Genomic DNA, 21,461 nt, shown 5'->3' with positions numbered 1-21,461 from the left:
ACCCAACATCAGGGCGCATTTAGACACTGTGGTCCACCTGTTACTCTTTGCCATTTTTCCTTTCTACCTATGGAAAATACTGACCTGCTCTGAGCTTGTGGGGCTACAACAAAGTGGCGGTGACCCAGCAGCCTGAAGGGTGGGGTTTTACAGCTCTGCTTCCTGAGCTGGGATTCCCTTCTGGAAGATTGGGCTCTGAGTGTTAAACCAAGGAACATAGAACCAGGACCTCAATCGGTCACAGTAGGTTCTCCAACAGAAAACAGATGACTTTCTGGGACTGGTGCCCAGCTTGCTGGCACAATGCCCTCTGACCTCTGCCCAGAAGTCAACTGACTGCTTCAGCACAAGCCAACTCAACCCTTCACGGCCGTGTCCCTGTCTGAAGCTGAGGTTTCCTATCGATCTCAATGTGCCTGTTCTAGGTTCTCAACACTCCCCAAGTTTTCCTTTTTGTTCTGTATCTCTATAATTATGACAGCAACTAAGGCCCAGTGTGGCCCAGCAGCTCTCGGTGCTTAGACACCAACCTCTCCTCCCTCACATGCAGAAGAGGTATTATCACCACCCACTTTATGATGCAAGGATAGGGTACAGGAAGCCATATCACGGAGTGGACTCCATGCAGTCTGGCCACAGCACCCACACTCCCCATAGCACTCCTCCACTTCCCTGGGTGATGGAGCCATCATCCACTGCTGGATCACAGGCTCTGTGAGGGGAGACTATGCTCCTAACTTCCCACTGCTAAATCCCCGCATGCAGCCCAGGGGAGAGGCAAGGCTTCAGAGAGCATGCCCATCCGTTATGAAGACAGCAGGACTGAAGCCAGGAGCAGCCTGTTCCAATCCATGAGGTCTCCCCCATGCTCTGTGCCTACGTGACCTCCAAGGGAAAGGCAGAGGCCTATGTGTGCGCAGCTCTCACTGGGTAGACAACAGTGTCTGCGGTGAGGGAAGGCTGGGTGGCTGGGTCTCACAGGGTGTAGTGGAGATGAAGAATCATTTTGTAATCAGGATGAATAACAGCATAGGAAGGAACAGGTGTGGATTTAAATTATGAAGTTGGACCAGATCTGGAGGGAGACAGTGAAAAAGCAGGAGCCACGAGCAGGAGAAAAGAACTGCGCTCTCACTTTCTTAGGCCCCAAAGTTTCAGGCTAGCACCGGCCACACTTCCTTTGAACACAATGTGCTTCAGAAGAGTTAAGTACTCAGCGGCACCTGATACACGAGCCACTATTTTCCCCATCAGACTTTGGTTTGGTTTCATTAGTAACAGGAAAACCCCTCAAGAGCTTCCGCATGGACTTTTCTGTCTTCCCAAGCATTTATGGGCTAAGAGTGAAGTCCAGCCATGCCAGAGAGCCCAACACCCTGGCCCCACACAGCAGGTGCTGTTTCCATGCTGGGGAGATGGCTCTTCCCCAAGTGTACAGATCTAGCAGAGGGCTAGTTAAGCAGAGGTGTCATTCCTCAGTGCTAAGCCAGACAGGAAAAAGGGCCAGTGGGGGCTGAGATGCTCAATTTCAAAGCAGGATCCCTGGAAACCTTTTCTTTTCTTTTCTTTTCTTTTTTTTTAAAGATTTATTTATTTATTATATGTAAGTACACTGTAGCTGTCTTCAGACATTCCAGAAGAGGGCGCCAGATCTCGTTACGGATGGTTGTGAGCCACCATGTGGTTGCTGGGATTTGAACTCTGGACCTTTGGAAGAGCAGTCGGGTGCTCTTACCCACTGAGCCATCTCGCCAGCCCCGCTGGAAACCTTTTCAAGGACCTGTCCCTGAGCCACAGACACAGTAGCCTCTGTTCAGTCACCTGCCACCCCCCCCCCCCGCCCCCCCAGCCTCTTAGGTGGCTTTTACCAACTCCTTAGCTTCTCCAATTCTAAACATCTCCAGGCAAGGCTGAAGTTCCCAATGACTGATGGCTATGCCTCACCTGGGTGTCAGAGGAGCACCTACCAATCAGTGCCCCAGAACAAAGGCACTCCCTCCTCATGCTCCAGACCTGCTTTGCTTTTCTGCCTTGTTTCCAGTACTCTGATCCCAGCTCTTCTACATACACCATCCTCCTGTCACCCTACACTTCCTTTTAGACAAGAGACACCACCAGTTTCTGAACTGGCCTCTGCCTCTGCTCCATTCTCCTTGTCTCTCATGCAGCCACTGGGAGAGCTGCTCTCCCTGGAGACCTGGGACCACTCTCCTTCAGTGTGCTACATTCACAGTCCCTTTAACTTCCCCTCTTTTCTGTTAGCCAAGCCTGGGGCTACCAGACTACTCCTGGACAACCCCAGTGCTTCCCCCAGCCTGGGTTGCTCCCTCATGAGCTGCGCTCCTTCTCAGCATGCTCTGCTCTCAGGCGTCATCCCACAAGCTCCTGCCTGCACCACAGGCTCTCCAGTCTCCCATCTCCGCCACCCTTTCTCCCTGGCCTGCCTTAGTGCGGTTATTCTCAAAATATAGCCAGCCTCCACACGGTGCACAGCACACAAAAGCACCAGTGCATCACTGCCTTCTGTAGTAAGCACAGTGGGGCCTGCGGTGAAACCTGCGTGCAGTAGAAATCTCACAAGATGAATGGTAACACAGAGGAGAATGCCAATATTTTCTATAAGTCATAAAGTATTTTTTTTGTTTTTGTTTTTCGAGACAGGGTTTTTCCTTGTCGACCTGGCTGTCCTGGAACTCACTCTGTAGACCAGGCTGGCCTCGAACTCAGAAATCTGCCTGCCTCTGCCTCCCAAGTGCTAGGATTAAAGGTGTGCGCCACCACTGCCTGGCTAAGTCAGAAAGTAAATAAATATAAATGTAAGACAGTGACGCTCTTCTCGTTATTTGAAAATAGTTATTTTCATAAATTGCCATTAATATTAGTATGTAATATTTGACCTCACTGTAAAAGGATTACCAGATGTTTTCCTTTACAGTCAGGTAGACACAACTCTACTATCTATGTGAACTAAGTGCCCCACGCACTCAGTCATCTCAAGCATGTTCTCATCTCAAAATGCTGCAGCATCAACTGATGTGACTCCGAATCTCAACACTACTCAGGCACCAAACAGAGTAAGGAAAACTCTGAGGTGCCATGCGGTTCAGAGCTCTAAGGGGAGGTCCGTTCTATGTATCACTGTGACCTCTAGGTCCTACCATCCCATGTGGGCCCCTGCTTTCCTACCCTGGGCAATCTCCAGCTGCCGCTTTGCATCACCAAGTGCAGAGAACAGGTCCAGCTTGATCCTCGTCTCTGCGCTGAGGCTGTTCTCTAGGTGTTGCGTTTTGTCTTGCATGGCGGAGAGGGCTGACATCAACACCTCAGTGTCCTTCTCGTTTTCTTTGTACTTCCGAAGCTCCTGTCAACAGGTTGAGACAGTGATGTTATGGGGCAGTTTTGGCATGAATGTATATAATAAACTGGCTTGAACTCACAAAGTAAACTCCAGTCTTATTGACCTGGCCATTAGGACAGAGAATCCTGATACCTTGTGTGTTTACACTTTGTTCTTAGGAATGTACACGAAATGCCCAGACAAGACTCAAATCCTCAAAGGTATCTATCCGGGGGCAGTATGGAGCACAAAGCTGGAGAACAGTGGTATCTGCTCCCAGGTCTCTTGCAAGACTTACTCAGAGCAGAGACCCCTCTTCTTAGCTACTTGCAAACCATGCCTTATTCATTAGTCACATTTGTAAAAATGTGCCCTAAAATTACAAAAATATTTGCTATTTTGATAAGGCAAACTGTAGGAAAGCCCATTTATAATAACTGTTAATACAGTCAGTAAATGTTGAACTTGTTTCTTTCTTTTCTTTTTTTTTTCTTATTTTTTTGCCTTTTAAAACATGGTTTCACAACGTAAACAAGGCTGGCCTGCAACTCACCGTGTAGCTCTCACTGGCCTTGAGTTCACAGAGATCTGCCGGCCTCAACCTTTAAGTGCTGAGGTGGAAGGCATATGCAACCATGCCTGGCATACTTTATTATTATTATTATTATTATTTTTTTTTTTTTTTTTTTTTTTTGAGACAGGGTTTCTCTGTATAGCCCTGGCTGTCCTGGAACTCACTTTGTAGAACAAGCTGGCCTCGAACTCAGAAATCCGCCTGCCTCTGTGCACGCACCCCCCCACCCCCAAGTGCTGGGATTAAAGACATGTGCCACCACCACGCTCAGCTAACTGTTTTTAAAAGACAGAAATCCAAATGTATTTCAGAGAATTAAAAAAATACACAAAAACTGAAAGTTATCCATAGTCCTTTAAAATAGACGAAGTGTTTCAAAAAACTAAAACTTAGATCATTTCAACTATTCAGGTTCCCAAGTGCTAGGTTATAGGCAGGTTCACCACACCAGGCTGAAAACAGACCTTCTGATGGCTCAATGATATTCCTGTTCTTGTACCTTAAGTAAATATCTGCTGCATTATTAAGACTGTTTCTAGCTGCTGTTGGTGGCTGCAGTGCACGCCTCAAATCCCAGCACTGGGGAGGTATAGGTAGGCTGATTTCTTTGAGTTTGAGGCCAGCTTGTTCTACAGAGTGAGTTCTAGGACAGCCAGGGCTACACAGAGAAACCTGTCTCAAAAAGACTGTTTTCTTCTTTATTTTACATTCCTAGGCCGCCATACTAAACATGGTATCAGTCACTGATGAGGTCTTGCCTCTTGGCTGGCTTCCTAAAGCTCCAGAAACATGTCTTTTCTTTGATGCTGTACTCCCAGCAACGTAGAGGACTATTTTACAGCATTTCCACTTAGATTATCTTTTTAAATCTTATGGAAGGGCATCATAGCCCACACCTATAATCTCAGCATATGCTAGGCAGAAGCAAAAAGACTGGCATGAGTTAGAGGCCAGCTTGGGTCATATAACAAGACCTATGTCAAAGCAAAACAAAAATTCTTTGCCAATTTCATAGGAGAAATGATTGAATTTTTTTTTTTTTTTTTTTTTTTTTTTGGTTTTTTCGAGACAGGGTTTCTCTGTGTAGCCCTGGCTGTCCTGGCACTCACTTTGTAGACCAGGCTGGCCTCGAACTCAGAAATTAAAGGTGTGCGTCACCACGCCCGGCTGATTGAAATTTTTATAACCATGTCACTTCTTGGCAATAAGAGTACACTTAAAACTTTTTACATTAATTTTAATTTTTAAAAATATTTGAGGGGGCTAGAGAGATGGCTCAGGGGTTAAGAGCAATCCATGGTGGCTCACAACCATCTGTAATGGGATCCTATGCGCTCTTCTGGTGTGTCTGGAGATAGCGACAGTGTACTCATATAAATTTTTAAAAAAAGTATTTAATTTTACTTAAATGTATGTGGTATGTGTGTCTGACTGTCTGTGTATGCACCATGTGCTTGCAGGAGCATGTGGGGGTAAGAAGAGGGGTCAGAGTATCTAGAACTAGAGTTACAGGCAGGTCTGAGACCCCATATGAAAGCTGAAAAATAAAACCTGGGTCTTCCAAAGGAGCATGAGCGCTCTTAACCAGTGAGCCATCTCTCCCGCCACTGTTTTGATGGTGTGTGCTGTTATGACTCTGGGGGTCAGAGGACCCGAAAGTTGGTTCTCCTAATGACCAGGTGGGTAACTGAGGTCATCAGGCTTGTCAGTGAGCATCTCTCCCTGATGAGCCACACTGTTGCTGGTCCTGAAGATCCACGTTTAGCACTTGTTTCTCTTCTGTAAACGATCTGTTTGTATACTGTATTTCTCTGTGTATGTTACTTTTACCAGCTACTTATATCCTAAAAGTGCTATTTTTGATACTCGTTGATATCTATATATTTTTATTTGTTTTAGACAGGGTCTCACTCTGTAGTTCTGGCTGTCCTGGAACTCACAGAGATCGCCCTGCCTCTGCCTCCCCAGTGCTGGGATCCGAGGTGTGCACCACCACCACTCAGTGAGTATCTCTCTCTCTCGCTTTTTAAATTTTTATATTTATTTTTATTGTGTAAACCTTTTGCCTGCATGTGTGTGTATCTGTTTACCATGTGTGAGCCTGGTCCCTGTGGGGGTTAGAAGAGGGACCCGACACTCTGGAATAGGAGGCATCTATGGGCCACTGTGTGGGCGCTGAGACTTGAACCCAGTCCCTGCCAGAGCACCCAGTGCTCTTGACTGCTGAGCTGTCTCTGCAGCCCAGCAGCACCCATCCCAAGTATCTCTACCTTATTTACTGTTTGATTGTTATCTATGAGTTTATGTACTGATTTTATGCTTAGAAGTCTTCTTGTATCTCAAGACCAAATAAGACACTTTATTCCCCCTATCTTTTCTTTTTCTACATTTCCATTCTATGCTACTAAAGCTCTACTTTTATTTCCCCCCATTTGTCCAGTTATTACTTTGGCTCATCTGTCCCTTTCCTGATGTCTGAAACCTGGCTGTGTCAAACAGGACAAGATTAAGGCCCCTTCCCTTGTAGATAATGCAACTTAAGAGGCCTGGTATAAAGGTGCTGCTCCACACTGGGCACACAACCCTGGCATGCTGCAGGTGCCCTTGTGATGGACCGTCCACCCCACCCTCTCCTCACCTGAACCTTCAGTTCCAGTTCCCTGATCTGTTCCTCCTTCACTTTCATGTCCATTGTGAGCTTCTTGCCCTCAGCTTCTAGCTCTCTGATCCGACTCCGTAAGGTTTCCGTGCACTCTCCCCTTTTGAAAAAAGTCAGGAAGTAAGGTTTATAGTTCTCCTTCTATCGTTGGAGATTGGTTTGAAGACCACTATGGAAACAGAATCTGCATATGCTCAAATTCCTCAGATAAAACAGCAGCTTTTGCATAGACTTTACATAGAGCCATCCCTCTATCACTAAGAGGCAGGAAGTGGTGCCATGTGGTATGTAGTTTAGGGACTTGTGACAAGAAAGCATCTGTGTATGCTCAGCAGTTGTAATTTAGGTTTTCTAATATCCTTTTTTTTTTTTTTTTAAGTTTTCAAGACAGGGTTTCTGTAGTCCTGGCTGTCCTGAAACTTGCTCTTTAGACCAGGCTGACCTCAACTCAGAGATCCATTTGTCTCTGCCTACTAAGCACTGGGATTAAAGGTGTGTACTACTACCACCCAGGTTCATTTAGATTTTTCTGAGACAGCATCTCTGGAAGCTGGTGAGTCCCAGGAATCTGCTACTTCTGAACTCCCCAGGGCTGGGATTACAAATGTGCTCTACCACACCTGTTTTTTTACATGGGTGCTGAGCACCACCAGGTCCAGTTTTTTTTTGTTGTTTTGTTTTTTGTTTTTTTACATGGGGACTCAACTCAGGTCCTTATGCACTTCAAGCACTATGCCACCTGAGCTATCTCTTCAGTCCTCTAAAATAATCAGGGAGGGGGCTGGAGAGATAGCTTTACTCTTCCAAAGGTCCTGAGTTCAATTCCCAGCATCCACATGGTGGCTCATAACCACCTGTAATGAGATCTGATGCCCTCTTCTGGTGTGTCTGAAGACAGATACAGTGTACATAAAATACATAAAATAAATAAAATCTTTAAACAAATACTAATAATCAGGGGTTGAGGCGATGGCTTGACAGTAGGAGCACTTGGTTCCCAGCACCCACATGAAAGTTTTCAACCACCCATCACTCGAGTCCCAGGAATTCAATGCCTTCTTGCTTCCATGGTTACTGCACACATGGAGCACAGAGACACATGCAGGCAAAACACTTATGATCATAAAATTAAATAAATTAATCTAAAAAAATATCGTAAAGACCCTTAAGACCACCCCCGTCTGTGTTGGAAGCACTGATAGCTTTGTGAGGACTGACTGCAGAGGGAGTTCTCAAAGCACTTAGTGGCCACACAGATAGTGAGAGGAAGCTCAGGTGTATGGTGGAGTACAGTGACCCCTTCTTCTGCTCTATGGGTGAGGTCACTGAGATGAATGTTGCAGGGCAGTGTGAGCTGGCTCCGGAGGAGCTGAAACAACTGATGAACAACCTAGGAAAGCAAGCCACTCACACAAACTGTTCTGTCCCATCCCACCCAAGCATCAAATCCCCACATCTATCTTGGGACAAGGAAAGCCAACCACGACCAAATACTCTAGTGACATACCTAGATGCAGCAGCAAAGGCAACAGCCCGTGCAGCTGTGGCTTCTTCTAACTTCTTCCTTTTTTTCTCCTCCATTAGCTGCTTTTCTACAAAGCTTCGGGCTTCCTGCTCAGCCTTTAGCTTCTTCTCCAGCTGGCTGATATTCTGCTTGTCTTTTTGCTTCATTTGCACAGCATTGTGTAACCTATATGGAAATAGTTGTTGACAAAGAATCTTCTCATTAGACAGTCACTATAAGCCCTGAGAAATATAGTCTCCATGCAGCCTTTCTGTGAGTGTGTATGGGAGGTTGGAATAGACAAGTATCAGAGAAAACACATGGTCATTACTAATCACTACTTAACGGTTCCTAAATACTAATAAGTCACCTACTTTATGTAACCCAGAGTCAGCCCTGCCCTCTGTTCTGTTAAGTGATGCAGAGCAGGCAGTCAGAAGACATGGGTCAGAAAGGTAAGGAAGAGGGTAGAAGGTGACTATAGAGTTAATTCTGAACATTGGGAAAAAAAAACACCCCCCCCCAAAAAAGCTTAAAAAAAAAAGACAACAAAAATACCAAAAAACAACAACATACCAAAGACCCACAGATTAGACCAGTCCTATTGAATATAAAGTTGGTGGGAGGGGAAGGTCTGTTCCTCTGTTTTTCAGTTGTTTTCTTAGGCAAGATCTCACTACGTAGCCTAGGATGTCCTTGAACTTGTGGCAATTCCCTTGGCTTAGCCTCTGCCACACTATGTTTCTGAATGATACCCATGCTGCAGCCTGTTCTCCTCTCACAGCCCTAAGTTCTCTACAGCTTCACACAGCAAGGTGAAGGGAGCCAGCCATCAGACTGTCCCCCAGGGGCCAACGCTAACAACTGCACAAGCTGCTCAGACGATGGCCAGGGTTCTTGCATGGTGGACTCTAGCAGACAGTTAATTCCTGGAACTCTACGTGAGAATCTTCTTTGTGGGGAAGCCTGTGAGAGACATCACTGCCACAGACATACACAGCTTAGAGACTACAAAGACAACCTTACCTTAGTCAGCAACTAACTCCAGAATGAATTAAAGAAAGTTTAAGGAATTCACACAGAAGAGCCAGCTTCTGCCTGTCTCTTCAAATGAAACCAAAGCTCACTGTCATTTTTCAGTTCTGAGATTCAAAGTAAATATAGCCTAATCCTCAGGAAAAGATCACACTTTTCAAAGAGTGGCAAAATTCCTTATCACTGTTACTTATCACAAAAGCTTATTAACTAATATTATAGTTAAACTACATTATTAAAGCAGAGATAATATTATGAAACTCTTGTTGGAACAAAGCAAGTGTAGAATTGATGGGAACACGGAAAATTAAACATCAATGAATAGGAAGGTTGGGCCGTGTCTCCTGGTCAGCCTGAGACTGTCTGTCCTCCCCTGGTACCAGGAGGCCCTGCTCAAGGCCCATAGGTGCACGTACTTGTTCTGCAGCAGCTCGTTCTCCTGCCGGAGCTGGCCCATTTCTGAGCGGATGCCTCGTTCTGTGCTTGAGAGGGAGCTGATCTGACTGCGCAGCTCTTGCTCCACTTGCCGGCTGGCTTGCAGGTCAGCCTTTAGCTTTTTAATGTCTTGTTCCAGCCTGGGAAAGGGAGAAAGGCAGCATTTTCATCTGGGAGGCGCCTTAGGGATTGGCGACAGTCGGTCTCCACGGGACGACCTGTGATGTGCTTAGTTCTATGGTGTGACTGCCTTCACAGGAGGGCTTAACTTTTGATTGTCCCCAATGTCTACCTGAGTAGTGGATAAAGGAGCAGAGAAAAACAGGAGAGCTAAACATTCAAGTCTCTTCCCCACTGCTGACTTCATTAGCAAGTAAAGCCTGTCAGAGCAATGAACTCAGAACCCAGCCAGAGACTCTTCTTTTTGACACTCTCCTAGATCAGACTGCACTGTCCCTCATCATGGGCTACAAGATCTCCATCCATTTCCAGAAACTGCTTGCTAAGTAACAGTCACACTTTTGGTATGGCACAAGAGCTCATCAAGGCTCAAGAAAAGGGACATTAAGAAAACTGTAAGCTAAAACCTACCTTACTGTGCCATTCCTTACTGCCTGCTCCATCTAGCCCATAATAACACCAGTTTAAGAGATGTGCACTTGGGGGTCTAAATATAAGCAAGCAGTAAAAGGAACTAAAGGGCAAAATCAAATCTCTTCTTCACAGGAAGGCTCTATAATTTCAACAGGGGCCAAAGACTGGATGACTAAAATAATTAGATAGTAACACAAGAAAGGCTACAATTAAACATATACTAGGAAGAATAATAGCAGCAGCCACTCCTCAGTGACTGGACACACTGCTCCCGATAGGTCCCGATAGGTAGGTAGCAATGTGAACTAATTTAATCAGCAGAGCTAAGGGCCAACTGCAATGATTATTCCCATTTTTCCCATATGAAGAAATAAGAGTAAGAAAATCTTGCAGCCCACGATCCCCAGGCAGGATCCCAGGATCCATCCTCCTCCTCCCCAGCCCACCCCCCGCACAGCAATCTGGGGAAGGCTATGCAGAGGATGGGAAGCAGGGAAGGAGGAGTGCTCCAAATGGAGTTGGCACACTTAAAAAACCTCAGAGGCACGAGCAGCCATGGTGCTTGGACAAGCCCTCAGTCTGGTGCCTGAGAAAGACTGTACTAGAACCAGTAGGAAAGAGTCAGCTGGACCTCGACAGCCGAGCTGAAGATCAGGCCCAGGACGTACACTACAGTGAAGCTCTGAGAAGACAGTTTTTCTACAAAACACAAATGCACAGATAAGCAAACATCAGTGCTTGAGTTCTGTGTGCAGAAACCCCATCCCTCCCCGGGTGTTAAGGACATGCCAGGGCTTGTTCATGCTAAGCCACACTTAACCTCTCAACTACCACCCCCAATCTGAGAAAACTTCTGTGTCTCTAGTCCAGCATACTGACAGAAGCACAGCTTCTGGTGCACAATGGGGATCTCTCTTTGGGACTGTCAGATCCACAGACTAAAGCTCATACATGTTTTATTATGTACAAAGTCCTCAGGGCCTACTGAAGAAATCAATACTCACTCAGTAATGTTCCCTGGCCTCTTACAGAAAGCTGAACACTTTCTTCCCCTAACTACCATTAGACAACTTTAAAACAACTCTCAAGCCCCAAGTCATACTGCAGGCGCTATCACCAGTGTTCCCTTCCTTGTGAGAGCACAGCCTAGAGACTGAGTTCCAGGGGCATTGCTGGTCTCCTGCCAGGGCTCACTCCCTAGGGAATAGTCACAGGTCCACATCACACCACACTGTCCCTATCACCAAGGTCATTTCAGTTCAGTGTACTCGAAGATCAGCATTTAGATCATAGCTATGCTGTCCTTCATTCGCCTGAAGTAACCCAAGGACTACACTACAAACAGGCCGCGTAGGGTTCATCCCATTAACAAGTGCATGCTCATGTTCACATCTCTTGTGAGGCCAGCCTCTCAGAGGAAGAAGTGCGTGTTAAGTGAAAGGGCAGGCTCCTCCATGAGGACAGAGGCATTTGGTCTGTACAGAGTTCGGTCATCAGGGTCCTAAGCCTCTAGGGCCAACTCTGCACATATCTTTGCAGTTTCCTCGTCTGCAGCTGACCATCTCTAAGGTTCCTCCCACTTATTCTAGGATTTCGAAGCCTGACACATTTAGAAATGGCTGCTGATTTACCTCAGCAGCTTAAGTTGTACCAGATGCAGACACGGGAATCTGGTTCCACAGCACAGCTGACTGCCATCAGCTGAAGAAAAAAAAAGCCCCTTCTTTCAGATGCTACATTTTAGTAATTTTGTACTTATCACTTTCATTTTAAAAGTCTTCTGTTTTGGTTTTGTTGTTGTTGGTGGTGGTCTTGGTTTTGTTTTTTTGAGACAGGATCTCTTTGTGTAGCCTTGGCTGTCCTAGAACTCCCTCTGTAGATCAGATTGGCCCAGAACTCAAAGAGTTCTGCCTCCCTCTGTCTCCTCAGTGCTGGGATTAAAGGCATACACCACTACTGCCTGGCTGTAAGTGAAGCGTTTCTCTGACACAATGACCGTATTAGCTGGGCCTCATGCACTGTATGCACTGTATGCACTGAATCCCAGCAGTCAGGAGATACACAGACTGGGAAGAGTGAGTTTCAGGCCAGTCTGCTTTAAAAAGGGAGTCTAGGATACCCAGAACTCTGTTACACAGAGAAATACTGTTTCAAAAGACATTATTTCCTCTGAGTAAAGTTTTGGGATTTCTTGAAATTTGCAATAATATAAAGAGTTTTGAGAACAAAGGATACAAACATAATTTTGGTAAAATACAGAACACAATGCTTTAAAAAGTTTCTTTCCACTTATCTATTTAGTGTGTACGTTTGCATGCATGCATGTGAAGGTCAGAGGACGAGCTCTGAGAGTATGCTCGCTCCTTCCACAGTGTGAGTGAGAGCCATTACTTCAAGTCACTGGGCTTCGCAGCAAGTGCCTTTTCCCTCTGAGCCATCTCCCTGGTCTCCCAAAATGCTTTTTAGAAGTGGAATTCGATGAGAATATTATCAAAGCCAAACCAGCAGTACTATACAACAAAAAGAAGGAAGTTACAAAAATATGTTTCCTTTGTTAAGAAAGACAGGATACTTCTTCAGAAGTACCCATCTAAGATCTATATACTCTAGTGTGTACATGCTTAGAAGTACACATCCAAGATCTACTACAGTATACTGTAGTGTGTACATGCTCAGAAGTACACATCCAAGATCTACTACAGTATACTCTAGTGTGGATATGTCATATTGTAGTAGGAAACTGCTTGAATCCAGAGCTTCCTGCATACTAGACTCTCCCACTGAGCTACATTTCTAGCCCAGGAAATCTCATCACCCCACCCCCCTTCACCCCAAGACAAAGGCTTACTATGAAGCACTGTAGAGCAGGCTGGCCTCAGAGATCCACCCACTTCTACCTCCAGAGAAATGGTTTTGAAAATACAAAACAATTTACTCTCATAAAAAATAGGACTAAAATGCTTCAGTCTTTTCCTAACTACTGTCATTAGCTCCACCAACTCTTTCTTATTACTGCTTTCCGAAGTGTGATAGTTAGGATGAGCGTGCCTGCCTGAGAAACCCTGGGCTTCATGATCACTACCTAATGACATTGGTTGAGTTTGCTAAGAGAAAGTCTCAGTAACCTAAGAAATCCATAATCTAAGCATTTCAAATACTGACAAAAGAAACTTCTACTCACTAGAGACTGAGTTGTGCAGCAAAGCCTTGACTTAAAAGCACAAGTCAAAATGCAGTGAGTAATCTCCACGGGCTACTACAAAAACCTGTCGCTTTGAAGGCCTACTACATTGTTCAAATTTTTACTGAAACAGGTGATAAAATGATTTATAATCTCTCACTGGGTTTAACTTTTTACTATAAGAATGAAATGCAGCCGGGCGTGGTGGCGCACGCCTTTAGTACCAGCACTTGGGAGGCAGAGGCAGAGGCAGGCGGATTTCTGAGTTTGAGGCCAGCCTGGTCTACAGAGTGAGTTCCAGGACAGCCAGGGCTATACAGAGAAACCCTGTCTCGAAAAACAAACAAACAAACAAACAAACAAAAAAAACAAAAAAAAAAAAAAACAAGAAATGCACTCAGCATAAAAAAAAATCTAACAAAAAAATTCAACATGTAAACAACTTGCACTACTCTCATGCAGGCTGAATCAGATCACACTCGCATCTGATGCACTTCTTTCCTATGAGCCTTTCCCACTTTCCATGCATATAACTACATTTATCATGAAGGGGGTTGACACACATACAGCCTGAATCTCAACAGCCTGAATCTCAGCTGCACCTTCACCTACTCAGACACTTTCCTTAAACTACTGCATGGTGCTCCAGTGTATGGTGCTAACAACGGCTCACTGGATGAAGGCGCATTCTATAACCCACACCATGAAAGGAGAAAACCAACTTGCAGAGGTCGCCCTCTACCTTCACGCGCCATCTCACACACGCACACTCCCTCACGCGCACACACACACGGTGAGTATATAAGGACATTTACTGTATAATTTACTTACACAGGCTCTCTTCCCCTTCTTTTTAGCTAGGGTCTTATTATGTAATCCTGGCTGCACTTGAACTCACAGAGACCTGCCTGCCTCTGTCTCCTGAGTGCTGGGATTAATGATGGGTATCATTATGCCTGGCCACTCCATTTTCTAATTTTATAAGACATGGCTCAATTGTTGTATCTGCTTAATAGAATGATGGATGCTGGAAATTTTAGGAGAAATATGTGAATTAGCAAGCTGACCTGAACTGAGACAGTCAGGTGCTGGGGACATGTAGTGAGCAGATGTGGCTACTTGTCTTAGTGGTACACTTAGCCCCCTTGGAGCTGAAGGCCAATACTTCTCTAGGTAAAATACACATAAAATACACATGTATAATCTATTAATGTGAAGAAAGAAGTTCTGACTAAATAGTGTTAAAAGGTTAACGCAACATCTTCAAATACATGCATAACACTCAATTTAACTGCCAATAGCTACCTAAACTAGAAGCAAGTCATAGAGAGAAACAAGATACAAATACAGGTAATAGTTACAACCTTCAAAATTCCAGTAGGATGCATCATGGACTCCCATCTCTCAGAGCTAAGCCTGCTCTGCCCTACCAGGGCTTCCAGGGATTAAGGAACTCTTCCTACAAGTGCTACAAGCTCATCAATCTTAGCGAGGAAGCAAATGTACTTCCTGCTTGCCCAGCTCCTGTGGGCTGGCTGGTGGGACCAGCACTCTGGACAGACAGGGCTGGCATAAGTTCTGTGTACTTCTGTCTAGTTCTAACCAGTTACAGGTCACAATGACCTGATAGCCAGCCCAAAGCTCTGAAGCACTCACCTAGCTCTTCAGAGATGGGACCGCCTACAGAAGCTCTCCCGCAGGTCCCCACGTCAGGCTGCAGGGCACCTAGGAAGTGGATTTGCAAAGCTAAGGGCCCTCTTACCTACTCTAGTCCTATCTCTTCCCCTAATCTGTTATCCCCTAATCCTAGCCTGGAAGCCAAGCTCTATGTAGTTGATAGCTGTTTAAATTCAAGAGGAAAAGATTTACATTTTAATAAGGGGAATCTCCAAACTGACTGAAGGAACTGAATGCAGATGACAGCCTGAGGCAGGCGAGATAGGAAAAACACCCCCAAGTTCTCAAGTGCTAGCCTACACTTGAACAGATATTTTAAATATCTGAAGTTAGGGAGACCCATAATCTAAATGTTTGTATTTCTCTAGTGATTGACTAGAATCAGACCAAGGCAAAGATTTCTCAGAAGTAAAAGGTTTAATGGTGCTGTGAAATACCTTTTTTTTTTTTTTTTAATAAAGCCTGCCTGTGAGCAGAGGGGATGCTTAAGGCACAGGGTAGTGAGTTTTGACAAGAGAAAGATCTGTGAGGAACAAGCTGATCTTTCTTTTTTCCTTTCTTTCTTTCCTTTTTTTTTTTTTTTTTTTGGTTTTTCGAGACAGTGTTTCTCTGTGTAGCTCTGGCTGTCCTGGAACTCACTCTGTAGACCAGGCTGGCCTCGAACTCAGAAATCCACCTGCTTCTGCCTCCCGAGTGCTAGGATTAAAGGTGTGCGCCACCATGCCCGGCTCAAGCTGATCTTTCTTTTTTTTTTTTTTAAGATTTATTTATTTTTTATTAATGAGTACACTGTAGCTGTCTTCAGACACACCAGAAGAGTGAATCAGATCCCATTACAGATGGTTGTGAGCCACCATGTGGTTGCTGGGGATTGAACTCAGGACCTCTGGAAGAGCAGTCAGTGCTCTTAACCACTGAGCCATGTCTCCAGCCCTGATCTTTCTTAATAAGAATTCACCAAGGGAAAAAAACTTGACTCTGCAGCCACTCTAGGAGTCGTGCACCATCATGTCTCTTTGGGCTGCTGGCTGGACTCCTGGACCAGGGGGGTCAGGACCCTTGGCTCTGCAACTTTCTAGACTATATGCAATGTTTCTAGACTATAGCCTGCTTCTAGTGGCAAAGGGGAGTCTAAAAACCACGTCTAAGTTATACAGACATGCAACTGAGGCAAGTTTCCTAATGAACCCTGCCACTGATTTGTTTCCTGACACCTGCCTGTAACTGTGCTGTGGGAACAGAAAATCCTACCCATTCTTCAAGGCACACTCTAGCACTGTGTGTCATAGTGCCTTCTGGAGAAGCCCTTGTGCTCTGGACGGTTAATGTGCTCACTGCTTTGTGTTGGGCCCCAGCCATTCTGGTGTGGAATCTGCCTGTGTGTATGTGTCTCAGGGACGGGTAATACAATTGGAAATAGAGACTATGTTCCTAACATTTCACGGAATTCTTACACATCGTGTCACTGATTCTCACGCTGTGTCCTTCAGTGTCCCTACTCAGGGATCAGAATAGAACAGATCAGGCCAATGTCATAACTCTAGACGCAACAAACACACCCACAACTAGTGGCCTTCGATTCAGCTTTAAGAGATAGGATAAATGTGTGTGCTTATGAAGGGAGGCACATATGAAAAAAGCCAATAAAGAGCCTCATCAAGAATCTAACTCCATGAATAGTCCCTGTGTACTCAAGAAGATAGGACTTGTTTTAGATAAATGAAAGACCTAACCCCAGAAGAAATACTGATAATCCCCCATACCAACTTCCACTCCCCTGCCAGGTCACCCACACTGACAGCACAGGCAGCATGGGTCAGTCAGGGCAGTATATGTCACGTACCTGACAGATAGCTACATGCTCCTATGTGAGACCTAAAGTGACTGGAAGCTGTTCCAATACAGTCTATCAAGCACAGCTCAGCAAATACTAAAGTGAAGCTCTCTTGTGCCTCATGGTAGGACAATTGCTTACCAGACACAAATGTCCAAAAGAAAACCCCATCCTGATGGACTGATTACTAGGTGAAACTGTACTACAAAGCATCTTATATATCTGCTCCATCTTCTGTCACACACTGCGGAGCCTCCAACAGGCATGGCCCCCACAGAATCATGTGTTTAAATGCCTGGCCTTAAAGAGTGACACTCTTAGGAGGTGTGGCCTTGTTGGAGTAGATGTGGCCTTGATGAAGGAAGTGTATCACTCTGGAGGTAGGCTTTGAGGTCATATATACTCAAGCTATACCCAGTGTGGCATTCTGTCTCCTGATACCTACAGATCACCATGTCTGCAAACCGCCATGCCTCCAGCCACTACAATAATGAACTAAACCTTGGCAACTTTAAGTCAGTCACAATCCTTGGTCATGGTGTCTCTGCATAGAAATAAAACTCAAACTAAGACAAACACAAAGGGTGAACACATTAATTTTCCTTAAAGAATACAGAGGGACACCACACACTAAAATCTTGGTCTGTGGTGTTTTGATTTATAATAAAGCTAATGAAAAGGTAAGTATTAGATAAAGTACTCCAGAGGCTTTTACACAGCTGGTCATGTAAGGAAACATGGTGCTGCTGACTTTCTAAATTCTTCAAGAAGAAAGCCATGTGTGCCCAAAATTACATCATGTTGGGTATGGTGGCTCACACGTTTAATCCCAGCACTTGGGAACGAGAGGAGGTAGATCTCCCTAAGTTTGAGGCTAGTGTGGTGTACAGAGTACATTCCAGGTCAGTCTGGGCTACACTGTAAGAGCCTGTATCAAAACAAACCACATACACACCTACACATACAACTAGCATCATAAAGAAATGTGATTAAACATGAGTTTATATGAAAAGTCTTTTAAAATGGGCTGGCAAGATGACTCAATAGACAAAGGTGCTTGCTGCCTAGGCTGAAGACTTGAGTTTGATTCCTAGAACCCACACTAGCAGAGAACCAATCCATTCAAATATCCTGATCTTAACAAGGACATGGGCATAAATTCGTAATAAAAACTTAAAGTCTTTATAATACAATATCTTTTGATGCAGCAACTAGAGATTCACACAGAGATTTATATTAAACCATGCTTTGTGAAGAGGGTAAACCGTCAGAACCTATCACGCCCAGGCTCCTTATATGAATACCTCCCAGGTCATTTCTATCTCCTGGAGCTGTCAGACGTGGAAATGGTGGGCACATAGAATGTGTGGCTTCAGTGCTGCCTAGTTTCTAATACACTGCATGGTGCTCACGTCACAAAGTAGCCCTGCTTAAGTAGAAATCCTGTTCCTATTACCACGACTATATTCTTACACAGTTTTAAAGTTCCTTCAATGGTTAAAATAAGCACAATCTGTCCTGTGAATTAATATAAACAAGACCAACCAAGTAAAACTACAGCAGCCTAAAATATTACAGACAGAGCAGGAAATGAAAATAAATCAGGTCTGCCAAAGTATACTTGCTCAGACATAGTGCCAGACAAATATAAATTAAGTTTGTTTCCAAAGAGACAAATAAACAAAAACCACTAAACTTTTAAAAATAGACTTAAGAATCTACTGCTTATTTTTTCCACTTAGTACTTTCCAAATAATTCAGTAGTCACACTTTTTCCAACCCATTTAATCTAATATGGCCAGCACCTCTTACATGTCTGGCTTTTAAAGTCTTCATCCTAAGACCTCACACAGTTTTATCTCTTAGCTAGGAAAGATGCCATTTAAAATAACCACTAATGCATCCCACTGAAAACAGAGGCTGTTCCGGCCAGGTCAGCTGGTCAGTCTGCAGAGCACTTATGTGGGGAGCAAACCTCTTCTCCAAGGTCAAGGTCAGATTTTCTTCCACTGACTATTCCTGACACTCAGGCAAAGTGTATTCAAACACAAACTTCATAAGCAAATGCAGACTCTAGGGCCAGTGCTTCCTGGGAGAGAAAGACAGACAGAAAGATGGAGCCTGAGTTTTTGCCAGCGGACACAGAGGCAGAGGCTGCTCCTGGGCTGGTGGAAGGCCAGACTTAGCAGGACAGAGAAGGAAGTAAAGGCAGATTTCTCCCTTTTGTTGCTGAGAGATAGCCTGCAGTAAAACCCCCTGCCCTAGCCATAGGTGACAGGTGGTGTGAATGGCTGGCTGGACAGCAGTCTCCCAGAGGACTCTGCCCTGGCCCTCGCCCTACAATTTGGAGGCTCCTTTCACCCCCCACATGGCCTCTAGAAAAAGTAGGGACAGATGCTCAACTATAAAACTTCCTAGAATCCAGAATGAACGGGAATGGCAGTGCAAAGCTTTTCTTTCTCTTTTTGCGTTTTATTAAATAAAATTGTTATTAACTTCACTAAATGAAACAAGGTTCTGTCCTAGGAACTGTCAAAGGTTTCCTGACCCCAGAGACCTTGAGGAGCTACGATGTGGCTCGGTTATTGTAGAACACCTTGCAGAACACCTTAGGTTCCTTAAAATATGCAGAACTAGGTATGGCAGCACATACTTGTGATTCTGGGAATTCAATATCATCCCCAGTTATAGCCTGAGCTACATGAAAACTGACTAAAATTTTAAAAAGCAAAGTCTTGATTATGATCATATGAGCATTATGAGCATTATGACCAATTAGAAGACTCCAGTTTGAGTGTCTCCTCTGTGCCAAGGACAAATGCAAAGGATGCCTCTATCCTCACTGACCTTACATTTATTACTCTGGGCACTAGGATGCTGTAAAGCAATGACCCTCTACCTGTGGGTAGCAATCCCTTTGGGAAGCAAAGGTTACTGTCACAGGGCCCCCAATACCATAGGAAAACACAGGTATTTACATTATGATTCATAACAGTAGCAAAATTACAACTATGGAGTAGCAACAACAACAACAACAAAAAAATGTGGTTGGGGTCACCACAACATGAGGAACTGTATTAAAAGGTCCCATCATTAGGAAGTTTGAGAACCAATGCTGTAAAGAGGAAGCAACACAGAAAGTCACAATGCAGAACCCTACAAACTATATGACCTCAGGTAACGTTTAAGTATTTTCTTTCTCTCTCTTTCTTTCTTTCTTTTTCTGAGATTTATTTAATATATGTAAGTACACTGTAGCTGTCTTCAGACACTCCAGAAGAGGGCGCCAGATCTCGTTACAGATGGTTGTGAGCCACCATGTGGTTGCTGGGATTAGAACTCCAGACCTTCGGAAGAGCAGTCGGGTGCTCTTACCCACTGAGCCATCTCACCAGCCCTGTAGCTGTCTTCTTTATTTGTTTGTTTGTTTGTTTGTTTGAGACAGGGTTTCTCTGTGTAGCCCTGGCTGTCCTGGAACTCACTCTGTAGACCAGGCTGGCCTCAAACTCAGAAATCCTCCTGCCTCTGCCTCCCAAGTGATGGGACTAAAGGCGTGTGTTACCACCGCCCGGCTTGTAGCTGTCTTCTGACACTCCAGAAGAGGGAGTTATGGATGGCTGTGAACCACCATGTGGTTGTTGAGATTTGAACTCAGGACCTTCAGAAGAGCAGTTAGTGCTCTTAACCACTGAGCCATCTCTCTAGTCAGTTTAAGTATTTTCTATGTACCTGAGAAACACATCAGGCTTCAAACTTTACTTATATGTCCTCCTTAACCACTACTTCCATATAGAACTTTGTAGGACTCTTAAGACTTTCCTTGGGGGAAAAGTGTTATGTTCATTAAAAGGTCCCACCCCTGAGAAGGCATGGGACAATAGATCAACTGCTTGTTTGGCTTCATCTGTGCCTAGCTTCTAAGACAGAAACAGCTCCTGACTGAGTGCCATCTGGCCTCCTCCTGCCAGGCAGGCTGTAGCTTTGGTTCTACTCTTGCTTTGTCCCTAAACCTACAGCTGGAGTTCAGAACCTTCTGCATTTCTCTGTTGCATCCTGGACCAGGACCTTTCTTCTTTACTCCTAGTGCTAAGAGTCAGTCTCATCTACTGTCAACCTACATCTGTGCCTGGCTCCCTAAAAGAAGTAAGAAAAGATTATGTGATAAAGAGTTACAAGAGGTCTGGAGAGATGGCTCAGTAGTTAAGAGCACTGGCTGTTCTTCCAGAGTTCCTGAGTTCAATTCCCAGCAACCACATAATGGCTCACGACCATCTATAATGGGATCTGATGCCCTCTTCTGGTGTGTCTGAGGACAGCTACAGTGTAGTCATATAGGTAAAATAAACAAATCCTAAAAAAAAAAAGGGAGGGGGTTAAAACTGGGACTCATAAAAACAAACAAACAACAAACAGGGAGAAGGAGAGAGGGAGAGAGGGGAAGAGGGGGAGACTGGGAGAGGGAGAGAGGGGGAGAGGGAGAGAGAGAGAGGGGGAGACGGGGAGGGAAAACCCACTACCCATCCACTGGGTGCCAGAAGCTGGAATTACATTTAAAAACTGCACACTGGAAACTGAACTCTGGTCCTCTGGAAAAGGAATAAAAGCTCTAACTGCTGAACCACCAGCCCAGC

At 44.8% G+C, this 21,461-nt stretch overlaps 1 protein-coding gene across 2 annotated transcripts in view; it reads right to left on the bottom strand.

Moving 5' to 3' along the window:
- The window catches only part of Maco1 (macoilin 1), a 53,103-nt gene that overhangs the window by 1,906 nt on the left and 29,736 nt on the right, over positions 1-21,461 (bottom strand). For both annotated transcript variants that reach the window (XM_021160173.3, XM_085838853.1), the window contains exons 7-10: positions 9,526-9,684; positions 8,078-8,260; positions 6,550-6,670; positions 3,187-3,361 (exon numbers count right to left, since the gene is read on the bottom strand). In XM_021160173.3, coding sequence (XP_021015832.1) covers positions 3,187-3,361; positions 6,550-6,670; positions 8,078-8,260; positions 9,526-9,684 — 638 coding nt within the window. The remainder of the gene's footprint in view (positions 1-3,186; positions 3,362-6,549; positions 6,671-8,077; positions 8,261-9,525; positions 9,685-21,461) is intronic.

This window comes from Mus caroli, unplaced genomic scaffold, assembly GCF_978045245.1.
Source record: "Mus caroli unplaced genomic scaffold, Mus_caroli_1 scaffold_6, whole genome shotgun sequence".
Taxonomy (NCBI): Eukaryota; Metazoa; Chordata; class Mammalia; order Rodentia; family Muridae; genus Mus; species Mus caroli.
Note: the sequence above shows the minus strand (reverse complement) of the source record. Positions and strands in the feature narration are given on the sequence as shown.